Below are 27,375 nucleotides of genomic sequence, written 5' to 3'. Positions count from 1 at the left end.
CACCCCACATGGCATACTATTTTGGAAACTACAACCCTCAAGGAACGTAACAAGGGGTACAGTGAGCCTTAACACCCCACAGGTGTTTGACGAATTTTCAATAAAGTTGGACGTGAAAATGAAAAAATATTTTTTTTTTCCCTAAAATGCTGATATTACCCCAATTTTTTTATTTTCACAAGGGGTAATAGGTGAAAATGTCCTCCAAAATTTGAAACTCCACTACTCTCGAGTAAGGAAATATATTATATGTGGATGTAAAGTGATCTGCGGGTGCACTAGAGGGCTCAGAAGGGAAGGAGCAGCATTGGGCTTATGGAAAGCAAATTTTGCTGAAATGGTTTTTGGGGGGCATGTCCTATTTAGGAAGACCCCATGGTGCCTGAACAGCGAAAAACACCCCACATGACACACCATTTGGGAAACTTAACCCCTCAAGGAACATAAAAAAGGGGTACAGTGAGCATTTACACCCCACTGGCGTTTGACAGATCTTTGTAACAGTGGGCTGTCCAAATGAAAAATTACATTCTTCATTTTCACGGACCACTGTTCCAAAAATCTGTCAGACACCTGTGGGGTGTAAATGCTCACCAAACCCCTTGTTACGTTCCATGAGTGGGGAAGTTTCCGAAATGGGGTCACATGTGGGTGTTTATTTGTTTGCGTTTATTTCAGAATCACTGTAATCAGCAGCCACCCCTGTGCAAATCACCAGTTTAGGCCTCAAATGCACATAGTGCGCCCTCACTCCTGAGCCTTGTTGTGCGCCCGCAAAGCATTTTATGCCCACATATGGGGTATTTCCGTACTTGGAAGAAAGTGTGTTACAAATTTTGGGGGTCTTTTTTTCCCTTTACCTCTTATATAAATGAAAAGTATATGGCAACACCAGCATGTTGGTGTAGAAAAAAAAATAATAATAATTACACTTCTTTCAGAAGATATGAAGGCTTTGGGAGGATTATGATGATTCTCTGAATAACCACTGATGCGCCATGGCCATGCGAGATTCTCTCTTTATTTTATAGTCTTTCTTTTATTTTTTATTTAAATTTTTTATTTCATCATTATTTCTCTTTTCATTTTACTTTCTTTCCCTTTCTCTCCTCCTACTTCATCTCTACAGTGTTTCTCCTTTATATATAAGGTTGCAAATTTCACTTTATATATTGTAAAGTGCTCATGCTCACTGTACATATGTCGTATTTTTCTTCTGTATTAAAATACAATATTCTTTAAATAAAGAGTTATACAAAAAAAAATTACATTAACATGCTGGTGTAGACCCCAACTTTACATTTTCATAAGGGGTAAAATGAGAAAAAGCCACCAAAAATTTGTAGCGCAATTTCTCCTGAGTACAGAAATACCCCATATGTGGCCCTAAACTGTTGCCTTGAAATTCGTCAGGGCTCCGAAGTGAGAGAGCGCCATGTGCATTTGAGGCCTAAATTAGGGATTTTCATAGAGGTGGACCTGGATGCAAGCATTACACTTGTTTCCTCTACTAAAAATACTGTATGTCAGTTTTCCCCAAACAGGTTGTCTCCAGCTGTTGCAAAGCTCCCAACATTCCTGGACAGTCAATGGCTGTCGGGCAATGCTGGGAGTTTTTATTTTGCAACAGCTGTAGGCTCCGTTTTCTAAAATCTGACGTACAAGACGTTTTTTTTATATATATTTTTTTTTTGGGGGGGCACAGTGTAAGGGTGTAGTGTATATGTAATGTTTTACTCTTTATTTTGGGTTAGTGAAGTGTAGTGTTTTTAGGGTACATTCACACGAGCGGAGGTTTACAGTGTGTTTCTCTCAAACTTTTAGCGGGAAACATGCTGTAAACCCCCGCCCGTGTGAATGTACCCTGTACATTAATGTTGGGGAGGGGGTTGGTGGGGGACTACAACTCCCAGCATGCACTGACAGACCGTGCATGCTGGGAGTTGTAGATATGCAACAGCTGGAGGCACACTGGTTGGGACTGGGAAACACTGAGTTGAGTAACAGAATACCGCAGTGTTTCCACACCACTGTATGTTTCCTAACTCAGTGTTTCCCAACCCGTGTGCCTCCAGCTGTGGCAAAACTACAACTTCCAGCATGCATGGTCTGTCAGTGCATGCTGGGAGTTATAGTTTTGCAACAGAAGGAGGCACACAGGTTGGGAAATACTGAGTTAGGAAAAATACAATGTTTCCCAACTAGTGTGTCTCCAGTTGTTGCAATACCACAACTCCCAGCATGCCCAGACAGCTGAAGGACATGTTGGGAGTTATAGTTATGCCACAACTGAAGGAGAACAGTTTAGAGACAACTGTGTAGTGGTCTCCAAACTGTAGTCCTCCAGATGTTGCAAAACTTCAAAGCATGCCAAGACTGCCCAGGCATGCTGGGAGCTGTAGTTCGGCAACAACTGAAGGGCCAGATGTTGCCAAAGTACAACTCCCAGCATGCCTGGACAGTCTTGGCATGCTTTGAATTGACATCTGGAGTGCTACAGTTTGGACACCACTGTTTAGTGATCTCCAAACTGTGCCCTTCCAGATGTTGCAAAACTACAACCCCCAGTATGCTGAGACTTTCTAGGCATGCTGGGGGTTGTAGTTCTGCAACATCTTCTCGGTCTGGATAAGACCGCCATGGGAATTTCTTAACATCTGCAGGACAAACATGTCAGACTCAGACTCTGTGTAGAGGAGGGCATTGTTTCAGTGCCCTCCTCTACACAATCTTTCCATCTATAGGCCCACAAACTGTAATAATGCCCTCCTTGGTGTCCTTCAAAGTAAAAGGACAGGTAGGTAGCTGGGTAAATAGGAAACTAGGTAGGTAGATCAGGAAGCCAGATTTATAGTTAGGTGACAAGCCAGGTAGGTAGGGGGCTAGCATGGTAGTTAGGCAGCCATGTAGGCCAGGAATGTACATAGTTAGGTAGCTGGTTATGTAGGTAGTTAGATAGCCTGGTATGTAGGTAAGTAGTCAGGCATCCAGGTATAAAGTTAGGTACTCCCCCCGCTTCCCCCTTTACCTGTAGGTATAGGCAGCAGAGTTAACCCCCCTTTCCCTGTAGGTATAGATAGCAGAGTTACCCCCCCCCCTTTCCCTGTAGGTATAGACAGCAGACTTAACCCCCCCTTCCCCATCAGTATAGGCAGCAGAGTTAAAACCTCTCCCCAATAATTATTGAAACAGAGTTCACCCACATTTCTTCTTAGGTATATGCAGCAGAGTCCCCCCACCCCCTTTCCCCATAGGTACAGGCAGCATTACCCCCCCCCCCCTTTCCCCATAGGTATAGGCAGAGTTATCACCCCTCTTCCCCATTGGTATAGGCAGAATTACCCCCCTCTTCCCCATAGGTATAGGCAGAGTTACCCTCCCCTTTTCCCCATAGGTATAGGCAGAAATACCCCTCCTTCCTCCCCTTTCCCCATAGTTATAGGCAGGGTTACCCCCCTTTCCCCATAGGAATAGGAAGAGTTACCCCCTCCTCCCCACTTTCCCCATTGGTATAGGCAGAGTTACCCACCTCTTTCCCATAGGTATAGGCAGAGTTACACCCCCCTCTCTTTCCCATAGGTATAGGCAGAGAAACACCCCCCCCTCTTTCCCATAAGTATATGCAGAGTTACATCCCCCCCCCCTCTTTCACACAGGTATATGCAGAGTTACCCCCCTCCCCCTCTTCCGTATAGGTATATGCAGAGTTAAACAAAATATATATGTATGCTCACCTGATGTCCCACGCATGGTTCTCCTCAGCAGAAGGGGCCCACGTCTTCTCCCCTACACAGTACAGGTGCCGATGAGTGACGTCATCAGTGCCTGTACTGCGTGCTGCGTGGGGACGGAGGTCATGTCTCCTCTGTGTAAGCTGCAGCTGTGTATCACACATACCGGAGAAGGCAGCGATGTCTTCTGGGGATCTGGGGAGTGTCCCGGATCCTCAGCAGCGGCAGCGGTGGTGGGCCCTTAACCCGGTCGGGTCCTTGGACGACATCCAATCGGACCGGCCAGTCAGTCCGCCCCTGGCATCCACCTGTGAGTGGCACCCGGGGCCGCCCCCCCCCCCCCCCCCCCTTGGTATGCCACTGACTGATTGACAATGAATTTAACATGCTGTTGTGCAAATGGAACAGACAACAGATGGACATTAAAGTAATTAGCAAGATGCCCACAATAAAGAAGTGGTTCTGCAGATGATGACCACATACCACTTCTCAGTTCCTATGGTTCCTGGCTGATGTTTTGGTCAGCCAGGAAGCATAGTAACCACTCTAGTGGTAGTGTGGTGAACCACAATGAATGGCGGGACCACGGGGTGTAGCGGTGTAGGTGGATGGTATTAACCTCAGGGGCAAGGTGTTATTAACCCCTAATGTTTGTTACGCCAGAGTGTTTTTTTTCCCCTCTTTTGCGGGGGGGGGGGGGGGGGGGGAGGGGTTGGGGGTGTATCAGGAACCACCCAAATGATATCTCCACTATCCCAATGGCTAGTGCACGACCGGGTTATGGTTTAACGGAGGCTTTACTGAGGTCAGACAGTTGTTATAGTCTCTACAGCTCGGCCAGAATCCCAGAGAGTTGGCCAGAAACACGGAAGGACCCAGCAGCTTGCTGGGACTAATTATACTTGTAACAGACTGTAGATTCTTGACTTTAGGCTTGACTAGACTGTAGGTAGTGGCAGCAGACACAGACTTGACTTACTTGAAGTGACTGTAGATTTGAGGCCTTCCAGGTAGCTGGACACTAGCACTGAGACATCTGGTCTCCACTTTTCCACAGCTAGAGTGATGGTAGAAGAGCTCAGAGATCTTGGGCTGGTAGAGAGTGATTGTAATGGCTGACCCTCTTATAAATGGGGGCTGAGCAAGAAGCCCATAGGTCAATATGCAGGTCATGTGTTAAAAAAAAATTGAAAAAACAATGCCATTTTTGGCTTCTGCTTCTACGCAGTGCACTTTTCGGTAAAAAAATACACCTTATCCTTATTCTGCAGGTCCATACAGTTACAAAGATACCCAATTTATGTAAGTTTTAGTTTATTATACAGGTATCCCTCAACATACAATATTAATCCGTTCCAAATGAACAATCGTTTGTTGAAACCATTGTATGTTGAGGGATCTGTGCAATCCCAGATCTGTGCAATGTAAAGGTTTTCTATCCGAGTATGGAGGTACCCCATAAGTGGACCTGAAGTGCACTATGGGCGAACTATAATGCTCAGAAGAGAAGGAGTAATTTTTGGCTTTTTGAGAGCAAATTGTGCTCGGGGGGCATATCGCATTTAGGAAGCCCCTATGGTGCCAGGACAGCAAGAAAAACCCACATGGCATACCATTTTGGAAACTAGACCCCTTGAGGAACGTAACAAGGTATTAAGTGAGCCTTAATACCCCACAGGGGTTTCACGACTTTTGCATATGTAAAAAATGTTTGTGTTTTTTTCACTAAAATGTGTGTTTCCCCCCAAATTTCACATTTTTGCAAGGGTTAATAGCAGAAAAGACCCCCCAAAATTTGTAACCCAATTTCTTATGAGAATGGAGGTACCCCATAAGTGGACCTGAAGTGAACTGCAGGGGTGCTACGATGCTCAGAAGAGAAAGAGTCACATTTGCAAACTTTGCTGAAATGGGGGGGACATGTCACATTTGGGAAGCGCCTATGGTGCCAGAACAGCAAAAAAAAAAAAACACATGGCATACTATTTTGGAAACTAGACCCCTTGAGGAACGTAACAAGGGGTAAAGTAAGCCTTAATACCCCATAGGGGTTTCACGACTTTTGCATATGTAAAAAAATATATATTTTTTTTCACTAAAATGTTTTTTTTTTTTTCCAAAATGTTACATTTTTACAAGGGTTAATAGCAGAAAAGACCCCCCCCCCAAATTTGTAAATACATTTTTTTGGAGTAAGGACATACCGTATATACTCGAGTATAAGCAGACCCGAGTATAAGCCGAGACCCCTAATTTCAACCCAAAATCCCAGGAAAAGTTATTGACTCGAGTATAAGCCTAGGGTGGGAAATACCTCATCCCCCCCTGTCATCATCCAGACCTGTCATTAACATCCTCATCATCCCCTTGTCATCATCCCACACATCCCCCCTTCATCATCCCCTTGTCATCATCCCACACATCCCCTTATCATCCCACACATCCCCCCTTCATCATCCCCTTGTCATCATCCCACACATCCCCTTATCATCCCACACATCCCCCCTTCATCATCCCCTTGTCATCATCCCACACATCCCCCCTTCATCATCCCCTTGTCATCATCCCACACATCCCCCCCTTCATCATCCCCTTGTCATCATCCCACACATCCCCCCTTCATCATCCCCTTGTCATCATCCCACACATCCCCCCTTCATCATCCCCTTATCATCCCACACATCCCCCCTTCATCATCCCCTTGTAATCATCCCACACCCCCCCCCCCTTCATCATCCCCACCCCCCTTCATCATCCCCACACCCCCCCCCCCTTCATCATCCTCTTCTCATCATTCGCCCTCAGTGGTCTTCAACCTGCGGACCTCCAGAGGTTTCAAAACTACAACTCCCAGCAAGCCCGGGCAGCCATCGGCTGTCCGGGCTTGCTGGGAGTTGTAGTTTTGAAACCTCCGGAGGTCCGCAGGTTGAAGACCACTGCGGCCTTCAACATGCGGACCTCCAGAGGTTTCAAAACTACAACTCCCAGCAAGCCCGGGCAGCCATCGGCTGTCCGGGCTTGCTGGGAGTTGTAGTTTTGAAACCTCCGGAGGTCCGCAGGTTGAAGACCACTGCGGCCTTCAACATCATCCAGCCCCCTCTCACCCCATTTAGTTCTGAGTACTCACCTCCGCTCGGCGCTGGTCCGGTCCTGCAGGGCTGTCCGGTAAGGAGGTGGTCCGGTGAGGAGGTGGTCCGGGCTGCTATCTTCACCGGGGGCGCCTCTTCTCCGCGCTTCCGGCCCGGAATAGAGCCGTTGCCTAGACAACGACGCATCTGCGTCGTTGTCAAGGCAACGTGACTATTCTGAGGCCGGGCCCGAAGCGCTTAGAAGAGGCCTCCCCGGTGAAGATAGCAGCCCGGACCACCTCCTCACCGGACCACCTCCTTACCGGACAGCCCTGCAGGACCGGACCAGCGCCGAGCGGAGGTGAGTACTCAGAACTAAAGGGGGTGAGAGGGGGCTGGATGATGTTGAAGGCCGCAGTGGTCTTCAACCTGCGGACCTCCGGAGGTTTCAAAACCTCTGGAAGTCCGCAGGTTGAAGACCACTGCGGGTGGGGGAGTTCACTCGAGTATAAGCCGAGGGGGGTGTTTTCAGCACGAAAAATCGTGCTGAAAAACTCGGCTTATACTCGAGTATATACGGTACCTTGATTTTTGATGATTTTCGCTCCGTGGGTGCACACCAGGTCTTGGAGTGGGAGGTCAGTCAGAGGCCTTGAGCTTATTATAGCAGCCAGGATGTGGGACCCCTCCTCAAGGAGCGTTAATGGGGGGAGCACTGAGCCCTAAAATAGGGGAACGCTATGGGGGACAACGGGCCGTAACTGGGGTAGACAAATGGGGTACAGAGGCCCGTAATATGGGGTACAGTGGGCCAGAAAACTATAAATCATAAAATAATAAAACAGCATATGTTCCCAGAATGATGACCCAGAGCATAGCCAAAACTAAAAAAAACTATGCCCTCCCCAAACCCTATGCTCTGAATCATCATTCTGGGAATGTGATGTGTGTGGCCGTCCCTAACCAGTTGCCTAAAATGCGCACCCGCTCAGGTGGAGAGAGAGCGCTGCGCAATTAAGGCAACATAAAAAGTCCCCGATGATAGTGAGTCAGTGACCTATGACCCATTTCTGAAAAAACACCCCCAGAGGTCTTATCAGGTTTTTTTTCCAGATTTTTTTTTGCAATTTAGTGATTTATGGGGTTAACAATTTTGAATGTACTCTGGACTTGGTACATTGTTCAAATTATGGAAAATTGAAATGAAAAGGGAAAAATTAGTACTCCATGAAAGTGTGATACTCCCTGAAGCAGCCTATGCAGAGGCCCGGATTATCGGGGCAAGTGTTGCACTGATAGGTGGTGTCCTTCCGTCTCTGCATTTTTTCTGGCGCCTATAACTCCAGACCCTTGGGAAGTCCGGCCTGCTCTTTCCCGGTCAGCGAAGATCAGGAACCTTAGGACTTCTTCTTGGTACTGGAGGAATGTCCCTGTGTTGCCAGCGTACTGGGATAGTACAAAAGCGTTGTACATGGCAACCTGTACCAAGTAGACCGCAACTTTTTTGTAGCATGCCCGTGTTTTCCGCATGGCGTTATATGGCTTGAGGACTTGATCTGAGAGATCAACTCCCCCCATATACCGATTGTACTCCAGAATACAATCGGGCTTGAGGACCGGTCCCACGGTACCTCCCACAGGGACAGGGGTGCTGCCATTCCCATGAATAGTGGTGAGTATAAGGACACCCCTCTTATCCTTATACCTGACCAGCAACAGGTTATCATGGGTGAGGGCACGGGACTCACCCTTGGGAATAGGCATCTTAACAAAATTTAGAGGGAGATCTCTCTGGTTCTTCCGCACAGTCCCACAAGTGGACGTGGATCTGGCGGCAAGGGATGTGAAGAGAGGGATGTTGATGATGTGTCCATGGATGCCACGTGGGTGCCAGCTAGAAGAGAAGAAGAGGGGGAAAGTTTAGATGGGGAGACAGAGAGGAGGAGGAGACGAGTTGGAAGCAGGGGGAGGTCGTCGCAAGGAGCTAGTGGCACAGTCAGACAGCATGCATCGGCACCCGGGGTCAGCCAGACGGGACACCAATCAACGCATGCTGTTGCCACCACCAGAATGCCGTCATCGCAGAGCTTAGCAGTGTGGCATTTTTTGTGTGTGTCTGCCTCTCACAACAACGAGGCCATTTGCAACCTGTGCCAGAAGTAACTGAGTCGTGGGAAGTCCAACACCCACCTAGGCACAACTGTTTTGCAAAGGCACATGATGTCACATCACAAACGCCTATGGGATCAACACGTCAGTACAAGCAGCACACAAAGTCAAAGCCGCCATCCTCCTCCTGGTCCAGCATCTTCAGCCAGGTCAACCACTGCTGCCCTCCTTGCCCCCTCTCAACCATCCGCCTCTCCTTCTCTCGCCTTGAGCAGTTCCTGCTCATCTGCCCACAGGAGATGTTTGAGCGCAAGAAGACAATGTCTCAAAGTCACTCTCTAGCCCGGCATCTGACAGCTGGCTTATCGGAACTGCTAGCCCGCCAGCTTTTACCATACAAGCTGGTGGAGTCTGAGGCCTTTAAAAAATTTGTAGCCATTGGGACACTGCAGTGGAAGGTACCCGGACAAATTTTTTTTGCACAAAAGGCAATCCCCAACCTTTACTCCATTGTGCAAAAGGAAATTATGGCATGTCTGGCACACAGTGTAGGGGTAAGGGTCCATCTGACCATTGATACCTGGTCTGCAAAGCATGGTCAGGGCAGGTATATCACCTACACTGCTCATTGGGTAAACCTGGTGACAGCTGCCAAGCATGGGATGCATGGCTCTGCAGAGGAGTTGGTGACACCGCCACGACTTGCAGGCAGGCCTGCTGCCACCTCCTCTACTCCTCCTACTCCATCCTCTTCCATAACATCCTCGTCCGAGTCCTCTTCCACTGCTGCATCTTGCTCCACATCACCGGCAACCCCCCAGCTCCCCAGGTGCTATTCCACATCCCGGATACGGCAGTGTCACGCCATTTTGGGATTGACTTGCCTCAAAGCAGAGAGTCACACCGCACCAGCGCTCCTGTAAACCCAGAGCACGGGTGGACCAGTGGCTGACTCCGCACCAACTGGAGATCGGCAAGGTGGTTTGTGACAATGGAACAAATTTGTTGGCGGCATTGAGGTTGGGCAAGTTGACACATGTGCCGTGCATGGCACATGTGTGTAATCTGATTGTACAACGCTTTGTGCTCAAGTACCTAGTCTTACAGGATGCCCTGAAGCAGTCCAGGAAGATGTGTGGCCATTTCAGGCGTTCCTACACGGCCATGGTGCACTTGTTAGGTATCCAGCGGCAAAACAACATGCCAGTGAGGTGCTTGATTTGCGACAGCCCGACACATTGGAATTCAACACTCCTAATGTTCGACCGCCTGCTCCAACAAGAAAAAGCCATCAACAAATATTTTTATGACCGGGGTGCTAGGACATCTGGGAATTGTTTTGCCACGTTACTGGAGGCTCATGCGCAATGCCTGTAGGCTCATGCGTCCTTTTGAGGAGGTGACAAACCTGGTCAGTTGCACCGAAGGCACCATCAGCGACATCATACCATTTGTTTTCTTCCTGGAGCGTGCCCTGCAAAGAGTGCTGTATCAGGCAGTAGATGCACATGAAGAGAAAGAGTTGTGGACACCATCACCACCAGAAACAGACTTATCAGCATCGCTTGCTGGACCTGCGGCAACGCTGGAAGAGGATTGTGAGGAAGAGGAGTCAGAGGAGGAATGTGGCTTTGAAGAGGAGGAGGAAGACCAACCACAGCAGGCATCCCAGGGTGTTCCTTGTCACCTATCTGGTTACTGTGGTGTTGTACGTGGCTGGGGGGAAGAAGATTATACCTTCCCTGACATCTCTGAGGACGAGGAACGGGACATGAGTAGCTCGGCATCCGTCCTTGTGCATATGGGGTCTTTCATGCTGTCGTGCCTGTTGAAGGACCCTTGTATAAAAAGTATGAAGGAGAACGACCTGTACTGGGTGTCCACGCTACTAGTCCCCCGGTATAAACATAAAGTGCCTGACATGTTACCGGATTACAGCAAGGCGGAAAGGATTCAGCAGGTCCAAAATAAATTAAGAAGTATGCTGTTCACAGCATATAAGGGTCATGTCACAGCACAACAGGCATCTAACAGGGGAAGAGGTGAAAGTAATCCTCCTCCCACGAACACGCCGGCTGTACAGACATGCTGTTGATGGAGGACATGCAGAGCTTTTTAAGTCCTACACATTGCCAAAGCCCTTCGGGGTCCACCATCAGAGAACGACTTGACCGACAGGTAGCAGACTACCTGGCCTTAACCGCAGATATCGACACTCTGAGGAGTGATGAACCCCTTGACTACTGGTTTTGCTGGCTTGACCTGCGGCCTGAGCTATCCCAATTTGCGCTCAAACTTCTGGCCTGTCCCGCTTCAAGTGTCCTGTCAGAAAGGACCTTCAGTGCAGCAGGAGGTATTGTCACCTTGGTCAAAAAAGTCTGGATTACCTCACCTTTCTTAAGATGAATGAGGGATGGATCCCGAAGGGACTGACACTAGGTGATACATTTGACTGAACAAGGCCTGATCAGATGACCTGCCTTGGCCTAAAAATGGTCCACACGCTGCTGTATTTGAACTCTGAATGCTGGATAACTTGCGTGACTTATCCGCCACCAACTAGGGTTCAAGCTGCAATGTTTTAGGGCACTTTCTGCCTGGCAACAGTGGCGTTGCGACCCGGGTGCAGGGGGTGTGGCCCGTACCGGGTGACACCAACCTAAGGGGGTGACACCAAGACCCTCCGCAGCACCCAGCCCCCCCTCCTCAGCTACACCGACACCCCCCATCTTTGCCCAACCAGCCTCCCGTCCGTCAGCACCCCCCCCCCCCCGCCTTCACCTGCGCTGTGTGTGCGGTGCGCCCGTCCGTCAGCAACCCCCCCTTTCACCTGCACTGTGCGCCCGTCCGTCATCACACCCCCCCCTCACCTTCACCAGCACTGTGCCCGGCCTCCGCTCCCACGTCTGCGCCGGCCTTACGTCACACCGCATGGCCGCATAGGAGGACGTCAGTTACGTCACTCGCAGGGCGCCCGGTGAGAAGGAACGCTGCGCTGGATGGGTGAGTGTGTGTGTGTCTGACTCTCTGTCTGTCTCTATCTATGTTTGTGTGTGTGAGACCGTGTGTATGTGACTGTGTGACTCTGTGTATGTGTGACTCTCTGAGTGTGTGTGACTGTGTGACTCTGTGTGTGTTTGTGCGACTCTGTGTTTGTGTGACTGTGTGTGTGTGACTGTGTGACTCTGTGTGTGTGTCTGTGTGAGTGTGTGTCTCTCTGACTGTGTGTGAGTGTGTGTCTCTCTGACTGTGTGTGAGTTTGTGTGTGTGTCTCTCTGTGTTGTATGTTTTTTTTTTATTTGTGTGTGTGTGTGTGTGTGTGTGTGTGGGGGGGGGGGGGGGGTTGTACCAGCGATCTAATGTGGGGAGACTTTGACCCATTGTGGGGAACCTGCAAGGGATCCTGCGGCCTAATGTGGGGAAACTACTACCAAATGTGTGAAGTCTATGCTACCAAATGTGGGGAGTCTATGCTACCTTATGTGGGGAATCTGTGCTACCTAATGTGGGGAATCTGTGCTACCTAATGTGGGGAAATTTCTACCTAATGTGGGGAATCTGTGCTACCTAATGTGGGGGAACTGGTACCAAATGTGGGGAATCTATGCTGCCTAATGTGGGGAAAAGATGCTACCTAATGTGGGGAAACTGCTACCTACCTAATGTGGGGGAACTGCTGGCCAGTAGCACCCTCATCATCCTCCAGCAACACCCCCCCAGTAGTAGCACCCCCATCATCCATTAGCAACACCACCAATACCCCCCTCCCGTGGTAATAGCATCAGCTAACGGATGTTGAGGGGTGTTACTGCGGTTGTGGTATTATATTCAGAGGGTGCACTGTATGGCAACGTTATATTCAGAGGGCGCAGTTTGTGGTAGTATTATATTCAGAGGGTGCAGTGGGTGGTAGTATTATATTCAGAGGGCGCAGTTTGTGGTAGTATTATTAGAGATGAGCGAACTTACAGTAAATTTGATTCGTCACGATCTTCTCGGCTCGGCAGTTGATAACTTATCCTGCGTAAATTAGTTCAGCTTTCCGGTGCTCCGGTGGGCTGGAAAAGGTGCATGCATTCCTAGAAAAGAGTCTCCTAGGACTGTATCCACCTTTTTCAGCCCACGGGAGCCCCTGAAAGCTGAACTAATTTATGCAGGAAAAATCATCAACTGCCGAGCCGAGAAGTTTGTGATGAGTTGAATTTACTGTAGTTCGCTCATCTCTAAGTGTTATATTCAGAGGGCGCAGTGGGTGGTAGTATTATATTCAGAGGGTACCGTATGTGGCGGTATTATATTCAGGGGTACAGTATGTGCAGATTTATATTTAGGGGTACAGTATGTGGCAGATTTATATTCAGGGGTACAGTATGTGGCCAATTTATATTCAGAGGGTACAGTATGTGGCAGATTTATATTCAGAGGGCACAGTTTGTGGTAGTATTATATTCAGAGGGCGCTGTGGGTGGTAGTATTATATTCAGAGGGTACAGTATGTGGTAGTATTATATTCAGTGGGTACAGTGTGTTGCGGTATTATATTCAGGGGTATAGTATGTTTCAGATTTATATTCAGGGGTACAGTATGTGGCAGATTTATATTCAGAGGGTACAATGTGTGGCAGATTTATGTTCAGAGGACACAGTGTGTGATAGTATTATATTCAGAGGGTACAGTATGTGGTATTAATATATTCAGAGGGTACAGTGTGTGGCGGTATTATATTCAGGGGTACAGTATGTGGCAGATTTATATTCAGAGTGTACAGTATGTGTTGGTATTATATTCAGAATGTACATTGTGTGGTAGTATTATATTCAGTGGGTACGGTGTATGGAAGGTTTATAATCAAAGAGTATAGTGTATAGTAGTATTATATTTAGAGGATACAGTGTCTGGCAGGTTTATAATAATACTTGTTTTCATATAGAGGATGAGAATGCGCTGACATAGTGAGGAGACGTCTGGGCGTCACATTCTGCAGAGAGAAGTTTTAGCTGGAACAAGTCTTGGCGGTATGTACCATCCGAATTAGATAAGGGAAGACTATAGAGAAGACGTCACCTATAGTCACTGATATCATTGTACATTCTGCTCTCTATGTCCTATCAGAGCTGTAGTCGCTTGTCAGTTCTACAGTTATGGTGAGTGAAACTACAACTCCCAGCATAACCTCACTACTGCTCAAAGGGGTACTCTACTGGAAAATATTTTTTTTTAATCAACTGGTGCTACAAAGTTAAACAGATTTGTAAATTACTTCTATTTAAACATAATCCTTCCAGTACTTATTAGCTGCTGTATAAGCGATTCACAGGAAGTTATTTTCTTTTTTAATTTATTTTCTGTCTGACCACAGTGCTCTGTGCTGACACATCTGTCCATGTCAAGAACTAACCATAGTAGGAGCAAATCCCCATAGCAAACCTATCCTGCTCTGGACAGTTCCTGACATGGACAGAGGTGTCAGCAAATAGCACTGTGGTCAGACTGGAAAGAACTACACAACTTCCTGTGGAGCATACACCAGCTTATAAGTACTGTAAGTATCACCATCTCATTCACACAAACCAAACTTCTATTTATTTATTTTTTTACCAAATATTCACAAATCACTTACCAAACCTCCTGGATGTCCTATTATTTCATGTACAAACTCTGCAACCAGTAATCTTGCACGTTACCTGGATCTATGTCTTTAGGACTATAATGAGTTCTGTATCAAGGTATGAGCCGCTCACCACATACATGCCCTCCTCACCACCTGTGCCGTGGACCGGCTGGTACCGCCTCCAGCCTATTATTAGACAAGAACAAAGGCGAGGTCCGGCACCTGGATGGTTGCAGATAAAAGCTTGCATTATTTTATTGAAGATATCGCAGTACAAGGCAAAACGTCTGACACGTTTCGCACATGACCATGCTTAATCGTATGTCTACGATTAAGCACGGTCACGTGCGAAACGCGCCAGACGTTCTGCCTTGTATTGCAATATCTTCAATAAAATAACGCAAGCTTTTATCTGCAACAATCCTGGTGCCGGACCTCGTCTTTGTTATATATATATATATATATATATATATATATATATATATATATATATATATATATATACAGTGGTCCCTCAACATACAATGGTAATTCGTTCCAAACGAGCCATCGTTTGTCGAATCCATGGTGTGTTGAGGGATTCATATAATGTAAAGTATAGGAAGCTGTGTCACCTGTCCCCGCTGCTCGCGATGGTGACCCCGGGCCTCCGCTGTCTTCTCCTGGTCTTTTCCGGTCCTCTGCTGTCTTCTCCGGTCCTCTCCTGGTCTTCTCCGCTGTCTTCTCCGGTCCTCTCCTGGTCTTCTCCGCTGTCTTCTCCAGTCCTCTCCTGGTCTTCTCCGGTCCTCTCCTGGTGCTCTCCGCTGTCTTCTCCAGTCCTCTCCTGGTCTTCTCCGCAGTCTTCTCCGGTCCTCTGCTGTCTTCCGCAAGCCCTTACTAGGCCTGCGTAGCGATTTCATTACGCCGCTGAGTACGCCATTCCTATTGGATGGCGTGCGCAGCAGCGTATTGACGTCATTGGAGAGGGCCGAGAAGACACCGGAAGACCAGCGCTGGACCCAGAGGGCGCCCTGGAGCATCGTGGAGGGGTAAGTAATACTTACCGCACCACACGAGGAACATTAAGCTGCAATCCGGCAGCAGCTTAAGCATTTTGCGCTGCCGGAGAGCACTTAATGCGATGGCCCCGACATAAAAAAAGCATCATATGTCAATTTGATCATATGTCGGGCCATAGTAGGTCGGGGGGTCACTGCATATATAGATAGGTAGATAAAGTCATCAATAGTGTTGAGCGGCATAGGCCATATTCGAATTCGCTAATATTCGCGAATATATGGACGAATATTTGTCACATATCTTTTTGAATATTCGAATATTCGTTATATTCTCGGTTTATTTTCGCATATGCGAATATACACGTAAGCGAAAATTAGCATATGTGAATATTCGCAAATACAAAGTTAGCACACAAGAAAATTCGCACATGCGAAAATTGGCATATGCTACTTTTCGCATATTCAGCCTTCTTTACACCACACAAGCTGGAAGCAGAGAGGGGTGATCACTGTGATGTGTACTGTGAAGACAAAAAAAAAAATAAAATAAAATAATAATAAAAAAAAAAAAAAGAATATTCGTAATTACGAATATATAGCGCTATATTCGCGAATATGCGATATTCGCGAAAAATATTCGAATTGCGAATATTCGCGAGCAACACTAGTCATCAATATATAGAATCTAGGCTAAGGGAGTGTTCAGTCCTGTTTTCTGTTCATTGTGCAACAGCGACATCTACTGTCAGTTTACTGCAATCACATTACTAGATATCAGGTTCCCGCTAATTCTGTTTCTTTTGCGGTCACCTCATTATTCTATAAATGATTACATTCTAATAACATCTACTGATCAACAATCACAACGTTAACCCTTTAACCACGAGAGATACATGAGATCTGATCTCACTGCTGGTCTCATAACTCAGTCCCGCTTCGCTTCCCGTTCGGCCTGGATTTCTATTGATCTTTTCCACATTGAATCAGACTTTTTATTACATTTTTCCTTTTATCGTTATTTTATGTAAATAGTTATTGTATATGATCTTACTCTGCTGTAAAATATCGTCCAATGAGAACTCTGACCGGAGTCTTAGCGATTGTTTTATAAACAATTTAACCCCTCAGCATTCAAGGGATGTTTAGACCTAATAAAGCGCTTAGTGTGAACAGCAAACGTCTCCTCTATTAGTTGTTTTTTCTAGAATAAAGCGGTTCTTATTCTGCGTTATACATTGGGATATCTGATCTTCTATACCAGTGTGGAGAGATCCCAGTGTCCGTCCTTCATGAAGACTTCGGCCGGAGAACTTCTGGAATGTAATCTTATCCATCTAGATTTGGAATTAACGCTTGATCGTGTGAATATATCGCTAATAACAGAGTAGCTCAGTAATAGTCCGGTCCCTGACTTTGCTATTACGGTGCAGAGCTGGATTGTTGTAATAATCTGCTGGGTGTGACCAGGGGTCTATGGGGGATGAAGCTTCAGACATAGAGCTGATGTGATGAGCGGCTTTTTCTTCCACAGAGATGACTGCGGTTTCGTTACATTTTAGAGACTTGCGGTACCTGCTGTGCCCCGAGCACAGATTATTAGGTCCCGTCCATCCCTATAGGACTCGTTTCCTTGTAGAATCTTGGCGGCCCCGATAATCACTGAGATACACAGATGTCCCTGTCAGTGATGTCCCCGTCAGTGGTCCCAGCCATTGGACACCGCAGTCTCCTTACAGCTGTGAATTAATGTCTTTGACTGATATAATGAAAATAAAACAAGGAACAGAAAATGTGGACACTAAAGAGTTAATGTACGGATCTATAGCTCTGATACTTAGTACCGATCGGATGATAACGGAGCTTTGGGGATTTTTTCTTTTCTCCTCCTCATCCATGTAATAACAGGAGCCCCCTCATTGGTGCTTATTCCCGGTGACTGTATACGGAGAGTGCCGGCATCCGCAGCCTGAGAAGGAGCCGCCTGTATATGAGATCACATAACACGGGACAATTGTCTTCTCTCCCAGAGCGGAGAATTACAGGGTGAGCGGGAAATTCAAAATCAACTAAGCTTTTGTGTTCAGCCAATCAAAAGAGAAGGGGAGGGGCCTGGAATGTAAATTATTAAAGGAAACGCCCATGATGACGTCATCTTGTTTGAGTTCTCCGTCTGGTCCGCCATGTGCTATATAAACCAGGACTCCGCTCCTCAGACATAATTCATTCTATTCTCAATCAGCAGGATGTCGGGACGCGGTAAAGGAGGGAAAGGTCTCGGTAAGGGCGGAGCCAAGCGGCACAGGAAGGTGCTCCGGGATAACATCCAGGGCATCACCAAGCCTGCCATCCGCCGTCTAGCTCGCAGGGGAGGTGTGAAGCGCATCTCCGGCCTCATCTATGAAGAGACTCGCGGTGTCCTGAAAGTCTTCCTGGAGAACGTCATCCGTGACGCCGTCACCTACACCGAGCACGCCAAGAGGAAGACCGTCACCGCTATGGACGTGGTGTACGCCCTCAAGCGCCAGGGCCGCACTCTCTACGGCTTTGGAGGTTAATTCTAATCCTGAAATCATCTCCTCCCCCCAAAGGCTCTTCTCAGAGCCGCCCACATGTTCTATAGAAAGGCTACAATTCCTTGTGTCTTCCCTACTGAGTGGTTGTGTGGTCGGTGTTGTGCTTTGGTGGTTGCGGTGTTTTTTTTCCCTCAATTCTAACTTAGTCTGCCGGTATTTCCCGCTCCTTCTCTGATTATCTGCCCCGGGAGATTTCCACTAAATGTTCTGACTACTGCCCTCACCATCTACATCATTCTTCCCCTCCTCCAGATTTCATTACTTCCCTCCCCCACCAAATCACTATCTCCCTAAAGAGTCCGTGTTATAGAGGATGCAGATCTCCTGATAACGGGATATAAATGCGTCTTATCCGGATACCACTGGATAGACGAGTCTTCGCTCTATAGCACCTGTAAGTTAATTAATGGAGCAGTTCACACCGAACTAAATTGCTGCGGCTTTATTCTAGTGTAGATGCAGGTTCCTCTATATCACTCCTCAGCACGTTGCAGGCTGGCGCAGTGTGCGCTTCTCCCTGTGATACCGATCCTCACTGATGTCCCGGACTGTGATAGCGGCACAAACCCCCATACACCGGACTATGATAGCGCTATGTTCTACTACCCAGCGGGAACAGCGAGAATCGGAGTCCCGGTGATCACTGACTGTTCCTCTAACAATTCCTGTATAAAGTTTTGGCAATGATTCCGGAGAAATAATTGTAGAAATGAGCGGGAAACTCCCAATATGTATAACACTACATGTCCGCCAATTATTCCTCAGCTTAATAACTATACATATCATCCAGCATCATGAGCGGGGAGAGGTACCGGTCCCCGCCACTCACCCCTGGCAGGTGCATGTTAATCTGGTTTACACAGACTAATAGGGGCAGATTTGGAGCTGATGGTATCGTCTATTATGGATCTTTATCCCTGCGCCCGGATACATTGTTATATCTCCATCAGTCGGTGACATTTGGGGAGCTATAGCCCTGAGCGTTGTAATTGTCTCATTATTGTAGTGCACATGCCGCTAAAGGGTTAACAATGAGCCGTGCGCGCGGTCCCGTCCGATGCCTAATGCTCATTGGCTGATCACAGGATGTTCAGGATTTGAATTTCCGCTTCCCCCAGACCCGATAACAATGGAGAGATCTCCCCGAGATGTAGAGCCTGATTCAGTGTCTGACTACTACCCTCATCATCCTTGTTTCTCTATTGTACCCCCTAGTCAGTGCACAAAGATTATGGCAGCAGGATGCGCGTCTCATTATAAACCCCGGCGATTCCGATCAATAGATTCCCCGGTCAGTAAATTAGGATTTATAGCGTTACCGCAACAATCCACTCCAGTAAGGCTGTGTGATCGATCAGGACCGCGGAGATTATAGAAGAAATAATCGGGGAATCTGGTGGAGGAGATACTGATCACAAGACAGATCGGGCAATGGGTTAACTACGGAGAACTGATCTACAGCGCCCCCCGCTCCACCACAGGAGAATATACATCCTGCAGTCAGTGAGAACCGCAGCCGCCGCTCTGATCTCACCCGATCCCGGAGCAGAATATATATAGTCTCAATAGACTGTACTGACAGAATAGCGGCCACATATACAGAAGAGAATACGGGGAATACAGACAGGAGAAGCCCCAGCTCTATTATAGACAATGTGGGTGGCTCTTAGAAGAGCCTTTGGGGTGACAGCAGGAGGCGGAACAGGTTACTTGGCGCTGGTGTACTTGGTGACGGCCTTGGTGCCCTCGGACACGGCGTGCTTGGCCAGCTCTCCAGGCAGCAGCAGGCGCACGGCGGTCTGGATCTCCCGGGAGGTGATGGTGGAGCGCTTGTTGTAGTGAGCCAGACGGGAGGCTTCCCCTGCGATGCGCTCGAAGATATCGTTGACAAAGGAGTTCATGATGCCCATGGCCTTGGAGGAGATGCCGGTGTCAGGGTGGACCTGCTTGAGCACCTTGTACACGTAGATGGCATAGCTTTCCTTCCTGGTCTTCCTCCGCTTCTTGCCGTCCTTTTTCTGAGTCTTGGTCACGGCTTTCTTGGAGCCTTTCTTGGGCGCTGGTGCAGACTTGGCGGGATCAGGCATGATTATCAATCTCAAGAATTCCTAACTTAAACAAAGAGGATAATGATGTCGCTTACTCCCTCTGCAGCCGTATTTATAGGCAGCCCATGCAAAAGAGCAATGCCGTCAGCCTCTTGCTCTACTGGAAGAGCAAATCATGTGACCTCAGTGCTGTCATACGCCCCGCCCAGTGCCGCCTATTGGAGAGTCTTCAATTCCAGTTTCATTAGCCGGATTCAAATCTACCCAATCACAGGAGCCGGAGGGCGGAGCTGAGAACTATAAAGCCAGCAGAACGTGTGGGAATGATCACATTATTCTGAAATAAGTTGTCATGTCTGGACGCGGCAAACAAGGAGGGAAGGTTCGGGCTAAGGCCAAGACCCGCTCATCCCGGGCAGGACTCCAGTTCCCCGTCGGTCGTGTGCACAGGCTTCTTCGCAAAGGGAACTACGCCGAGAGGGTGGGCGCCGGTGCTCCGGTCTACCTGGCCGCTGTGCTGGAGTATTTAACCGCTGAGATCCTGGAATTGGCCGGTAATGCCGCCCGGGACAACAAGAAGACCCGCATCATCCCCCGTCACCTGCAGCTGGCCGTGCGCAATGACGAGGAGCTGAACAAGCTGCTGGGTGGGGTGACCATCGCCCAGGGAGGCGTCCTGCCCAACATCCAGGCCGTGCTGCTGCCCAAGAAGACCGAGAGCAGCAAAGCGGCCAAGAGCAAGTGATCACCGCTTATCCCAGACCATCCCGAACACCAAAGGCTCTTCTAAGAGCCACCACATTGTCTCCTACAGAGCTGGCACCGCTGATCTTGTCTGATAAGGATTAGATTTCTTATGACATGTTCTTTATACGGGGTTATAGTAGAACTGATGAGTTTCTTTCATTAACAGTATGAGAGGGATTGGACACCTTCACTTTTATATAAAAAAAATAAAATAACTACCAGAAAACTTCCTATAGCAGAATGTGACCCTCAGCACAAGGACAGTTTCCTCCTCACTCCATCCCCGCTACCCTCACTAAGGGGGACGGGTACAGTTTCTACATATGGATTTTGAGGTGCAGCCAGCCTTTCCCCGCGACAAAGACAGTAATGTAATCACGTGTACAGGGACGAGACAAAGCGAGAAAGTCAATCTCCAATGAGCGTAAACTATCGGGGTTATTGCTCCACCTACAAAGTTAACCCTTCATTGTCCCTCGTTATTTATGCTGTTTCCCCTTCAGTCCCCGGAGCGCTCTCTGCTTCACTAGTCCCAATCCCTATATACGCTTACACGGTGCACTATAGTAGAGCGCCCCCATATTTAGTCTCCATTCGGGGCTGCATTGGCTTTATATTACGTTTACAAGAAATAAGCCCAATAATTCTCCAGATGGATAAAACGCCATGTGCACAACCTATTAACTAAAGGGTTACATTAACCCCCAAATCTCTGGTAAATTAATTGTTTCCTTATATCTATCCATAGATCGTCTATCGCAGCAGTATAAATCGTTAGTTTATACAGATCAGATACATTGTGTTACAATAGCGACACCTGGTGGTGAGAGCTTTGTATTCTAATCTTTACATGTTACCAAATAGTAACAAGTATTTCCCAGGTGCTGATACAAATTACAGAGGCGCAAATAGATACAACTGTGGATGGTGACTAAAACTTATAATAACACAGCACAATAATTTCAGCTGCTCTTATACACCCTGCTTATCCTATACCAGATAAGTGTCCTAAGGGGATCTAGAACAAATAAATGCATCTGCATTGTCCTCGATATAACAAAGTGATGTAATGTAGAAGGTTTGTATATTAGGGTGAGGAGTGACATATTTATCGCCAGGATCCTGAATTATATCTCTTTGTTGGAGCTGCGGGGCAGGAGCTGTCACCTCTGACCGGGCTTCGGGAGTCTTCGGGCCGCCAGGAGAGGAGAGATGCCGCAATATAGAACATGATCCGGCGAGAAAGAGGAGGGAAGCGGGTGTCGGCTAGTAATGTATTCTCCGCATTGTACAGTGTTAGTACAGAACTCCCGGGCAGCGATCATAATCTGGGCCATGTAATGTTATACTACGGTCCCTCCACATGTTTAGGGGAAGGAGTCTCCACATCTATTATATTCATCGCTCTGTATAGAATCACATCTCCCACCTGATCTGCTACTAGTTCCCCCATCACTGAACACATCGGCCGATCTATATTTACAGCAAAGGAAACTATGGAGCTACTAAACTAAACACTTTGAGCACCATATACCGGAGCCACAGCTCGGGCCATTGAGATAAGATCCTTGCAAATCCCAAAATCGGGTTTCCTCTTCAATATGCAGCTTCTATATCTTAACCACGATTATTGTACAGACAAGGACAATACACTACGACAGATTTCCGATAACACAAAGCAGTGTAAACACAGAATTGTAGCTTTTCTATAGAACATGTGGGCGGCTCTGAGAAGAGCCTTTGGGTTGATGAGATGGAGCCGAGTAGAAGCAGAATTAACCTCCGAAGCCGTAAAGAGTGCGGCCCTGGCGCTTGAGGGCGTACACGACGTCCATAGCGGTGACGGTCTTCCTCTTGGCGTGCTCTGTGTAGGTGACGGCGTCACGGATGACGTTCTCCAGGAAAACCTTCAGGACACCGCGAGTCTCTTCATAGATGAGGCCGGATATACGCTTCACACCTCCCCTGCGAGCTAGACGGCGGATTGCAGGCTTAGTGATGCCCTGGATGTTATCACGGAGCACCTTCCTGTGCCGCTTGGCTCCGCCCTTACCGAGACCTTTTCCTCCTTTGCCGCGTCCCGACATCCTGCTGGTTGAGAATTGAATGAATAAAGTTTGAGGCGCGGAGTCCTAGCTTATATAGCACATGTGCGGACCAGAAGGAGAACTTTAACAAGATGACGTCAACATGGGCGTTTCCTTTTACTGAATTTACATTACCGGCCCCTCCCCTTCTCTTTTGATTGGCTGAATACAGAATCGTTGGTGATTTTGAATTTCCCGCTCACCCTGTAATTCTCCGCTCTGGGAGAGAAGACAATTGTCCCGTGTTATGTGATCTCACGTTCAGGCGGCTCATTCTCAGGCTGCGGACGCCGGCACTCTCCGTATACAGTGACCGGGAATAATCACCAGGGCCCGTCCTGACATCTCCTGTTCTTATATAGAGGAAGAGGAGAGAAATCACCAAAGCTCCGGTATCAGCCAATCGATACTATGTATCAGGACTATAGCTCCGTACAGTGTTAACTCTTTAGTGTCCACATGTTCTGTTTCTTGTTTTATATCTGTACGGAGACTGCGGTGTGTAATGGCTGGGACTGTATATATTATATATAATTACACTGCAGTCACCATTCTATGTCCATTCTGATCTCTCACATATTGTCTCCGTTCATTCTCATCCTACATCGTCATTGACTTATATTTACCCATGAAATTAGATACTAACGAACTCTTAATTAATTACATCCAAATGTTCTCTTTGTAGCGTCAATCATCCTATTTAGTTCTATTAAGTTCATTGATGTTACTTTGATTAATTGGTCTTTTCACTCTCATTCCTAAATGTCATCTCCTGCCGGGGCTCGTTCCTACGATCGGTCTCCTATACGGTATAATATATTGGGTTACATAGAAAACTATTTACTGCCATGTTGTGGTAGCTGAACACAGTACAAGAAAAAAACTTTTGAATAGTCTTTACATTCTTCAGCCTTACCACTAGGTGGGGACAAAGTACAGTGCAGCCTCTTCTAGGGATTCAGGCGAGAAAGGAAAAGTGTTGAACAGTGTCTTCTGCCATCAAGTTGCCGCAGAGCAGATTTCAGCGAAGTTCAATATAAAGTTACTAATTTTGGCCAAGTTTCTTTTCTCATTCTGCTATAATTTTAGCCCTTAATTAATTTGATTGTAATAGTGTTTAATAGAAATATGTATTTTTTGTTACAATTTTTTTTCCAATCTCCTTTTTACATTAACCCCTCAATGATGTTGTATTTTTTTATATATATTTGTTTTCTCTTTTAACTTTTCACAAAAAAAAAAAAAAATCTATATCTCTGTCAATGTTTCATCTACAGACCCATATGAAGGCTTGTTATTTGTGAGACCAACTACACTTTGTAATGGCATCCTTCATTTTACTACTAAGTCTACAGCAAAGCCAAAAAAAAGAGAAAATTATAGGGTGAAATAAACAAAAAAAAGTAAAAAAAAAAGTTTAAAAATGATTATTTATTATTATTATTTTTTTTTTTTTTTGGGGGGGTCCAAGTTTAAGGGGGAGGGGAAGTGATGGCTGCACATTCACATGTCATACATTGTAATTTTCATACTTGTGCTGAGAAGCAATAGAACAATCAAGTGTTACTATACATTTCACTCAAACTGTACAAGCCAACTCGTCACTTCACGGTCACCTGATTCAAGTGAGTCCCTAACTTAACAACTTCTCCTTTTAATGACATGGGTGGATGCTGCGGAGCATCTTGGTGTCACCCCATTAGGTTGGTGTCACGCCAGTGTGAGGTGATGAGGAGACTGAGGATAGGGTACGGGTTGGCTGGGTTGTGATGTATGAGGTGAAGAGAAGACTAAGGATAGGGTACGGGGGGGGGGGGGGGGTTGGTGGCGGTGTATGAGGTGATAAGGAGACTGAGGATAGGGTACGGGGGGGGGGCTGGGTGGTGGTGTATGAGGTGATGAGGAGACTGAGGATAGGTTACAGGGGGGGCTGGGTGGTGGTGTATGAGGAGAATGAGGATGGGGTGCAGGGGGGCTGGGTTGTGGTGTATGAGGTGATGAGGAGACTGAGAATGCAGTATGGGGGGCTGGGTGGTGGTATATGAGGGGATGAGGAGACTGAGGATGGGGTACTGGGGGGGCTGTGTGGTGGTGTATGAGGTAATGAGAAGACTAAAGATAGGGTACAGGGGGGCTTGGTGGTGGTAAATGAGGTGATGAGGAGACTGAGAATGGGGTACGGGGGGGGGGGGGGCTTGGAGGTGGTGTATGATGAGAATGAGGATGGGATGCAGGGGGACTGGGTTTTGGTGTATGAGGTGATGAGGAGACTGAGGATGGGGTACTGGGGGGCTGGGTGGCGGTGTATGAGGTCATGAGGAGACTGAGGATGGGGTGCAGGGGGGTTGGGTGGTGGTGTATGAGGTGATGAGGAGACTGAGGATGGGGTATGGGGGGGCTGGGTGGTGGTGTATGAGGTGATGAGGAGACTGAGGATGGGGTATGGGGGGGCTGGGTGGTGGTGTATGAGGTGATGATGAGACTGAGAATGGGGTACTGGGTGGGCTGGGTGGTAATGTATGAGGAGACTGAGGATGGGATACGGGGGGGGGCATGGGAGGTGGTGTATGATGAGAATGAGGACGGGGTGCAGGGGGCCTGGGTTGTGGTGTATGAGGTGATGAGGAGGCTGAGGTTGGGGTACTGGGGGGGGGGGCTTGGTGGTGGTGTATGAGGAAACTGAGGATGGGGTGCAGGGGGGAGCTGGGTGGTGGTGTATGAGGTTATGAGAAGACTGAGGATAGGGTACGGGGGGCGGTTGGGTTGTGATGTATGAGGTGATGAGGAGACTAAGGATAGGGTATGGGGGGCTTGGTGGCGGTGTATGAGGTGATGAGGAGACTGATGGGGTACGGGGGGGCTTGGAGGTGGTGTATGATGAGAAGGAGGATGGGGTGCAGGGGGGCTGGGTTTGGTGTATGAGGAGACTGAGGATGGGGTACTGGGGGGGCTGGGTGGTGGTGTATGAGGTCATGAGGAGACTGAGGATGGGGTGCAGGGGGGTTGGGTGGTGGTGTATGAGGTGATGAGGAGACTGAGGATGGGGTATGGGGGGGCTGGGTGGTGGTGTATGAGGTGATGATGAGAATGAGAATGGGGTACTGGGTGGCAATGTATGAGGTGATGAGGAGACTGAGGATAGGGTACTGGGGGGCTGAGTGGCGGTGTATCAGGAGACTGAGGATGGGGTACAGGGGGGGCTGGGAGGTGGTGCATGATGTGATGTTGAGACTGAGGATGGGGTATGGGGGGCTGGGAGGTGGTGTATGAGGTGATGAGGAGACTGAGGATGGGGTACAGGGGGGGGGCTGGGAGGTGGTGTATGATGAGAATGAGGACGGGGTACTGGGTGGGCTGGGTGGTAATGTATGAGGTGATGAGGAGACTGAGTATAGGGTATGAGGGGGGGCTGGGTGGTGGTGTATGACGTGATGAGGAGACTGAGGATATGGTACTGGGGGGCTGAGTGGCGGTATATCAGGATACTGAGGATGGGGTGCAGGGGGGTTGGGTGGTGGTGTATGAGGTGATGATGAGAATGAGAATGGGGTACTGGGTGGGCTGGGTGGTAATGTATGAGGTGATGAGGAGACTGAGTATAGGGTATGAGGGGGGGGCTTGGTGGTGGTGTATGACGTGATGAGGAGACTGAGGATATGGTACTGGGGGACTGAGTGGCGGTATATCAGGAGACTGAGGATGCGGTACGGGGGGGGGCATGGGAGGTGGTGTATGATGAGAATGAGGACGGGGTGCAGGGGGCCTGGGTTGTGGTGTATGAGGTGATGAGGAGGCTGAGAATGGGGTACTGGGGGGGTTGGGTGGTGGTGTATGAGGTGATGAGGAGACTAAGGATGGGGTATGGTGGGGCTGGGTGGTGGTGTATGAGGTGATGATGAGAATGAGAATGGGGTACTGGGTGGGCTGGGTGGTAATGTATGAGGTGATGAGGAGACTGAGTATAGGGTATGAGGGGGGGGGCTGGGTGGTGGTGTATGAGGTGATGAGGAGTCTGAGGATAGGGTACTGGGGGGCTGAGTGGCGGTGTATCAGGAGACTGAGGATGGGGTACAGGGGGGGCTTGGAGGTGGTGTATGAGGTGATGAGGAGACTGAGGATGGGGTATGGGGGGGCTGGGAGGTGGTGTATGAGGTGATGAGGAGACTGAGGTTGGGGTACTGGGGGGCTGGGTGGCGGTGTATGAGGAGACTGAGGATGGGATCCGGGGGGGGGGGGCATGGGAGGTGGTGTATGATGAGAATGAGGACCGGGTGCAGGGGGCCTGGGTTGTGGTGTATGAGGTGATGAGGAGGCTGAGGATGGGGTACTGGGGGGGGGGGGCTGGGTGGTGGTGTATGAGGAGACTGAGGATGGGGTGCAGGGGGGGCTGGGTGGTGGTGTA

General features: G+C 48.2%; 3 protein-coding genes across 3 annotated transcripts; 1 reads left to right on the top strand and 2 right to left on the bottom strand.

The window, feature by feature from the left end:
* Positions 1-19,784: 19,784 nt before the first annotated feature.
* On the bottom strand, positions 19,785-20,405 carry LOC130348323 (histone H2B 1.1). Its single transcript, XM_056554727.1, has one exon. It carries the CDS (start codon positions 20,176-20,178, stop codon positions 19,798-19,800), a length of 381 nt encoding a protein of 126 aa, XP_056410702.1. The 5' UTR covers positions 20,179-20,405; the 3' UTR covers positions 19,785-19,797.
* Positions 20,406-20,491: 86 nt separating this feature from the next.
* Positions 20,492-20,904, top strand: LOC130348318 (histone H2A type 1). The gene has a single exon (XM_056554723.1). It carries the CDS (start codon positions 20,492-20,494, stop codon positions 20,882-20,884), a length of 393 nt encoding a protein of 130 aa, XP_056410698.1. The 3' UTR covers positions 20,885-20,904.
* Positions 20,905-22,661: 1,757 nt separating this feature from the next.
* Positions 22,662-23,077, bottom strand: LOC130348325 (histone H4). Its single transcript, XM_056554729.1, has one exon. The coding sequence runs from the start codon at positions 22,971-22,973 to the stop codon at positions 22,662-22,664; it is 312 nt and encodes a 103-aa protein (XP_056410704.1). The 5' UTR covers positions 22,974-23,077.
* Positions 23,078-27,375: the final 4,298 nt, after the last annotated feature.

This window comes from Hyla sarda, unplaced genomic scaffold, assembly GCF_029499605.1.
Source record: "Hyla sarda isolate aHylSar1 unplaced genomic scaffold, aHylSar1.hap1 scaffold_88, whole genome shotgun sequence".
NCBI classification, from domain to species: domain Eukaryota; kingdom Metazoa; phylum Chordata; class Amphibia; order Anura; family Hylidae; genus Hyla; species Hyla sarda.
Note: the sequence above shows the minus strand (reverse complement) of the source record. Positions and strands in the feature narration are given on the sequence as shown.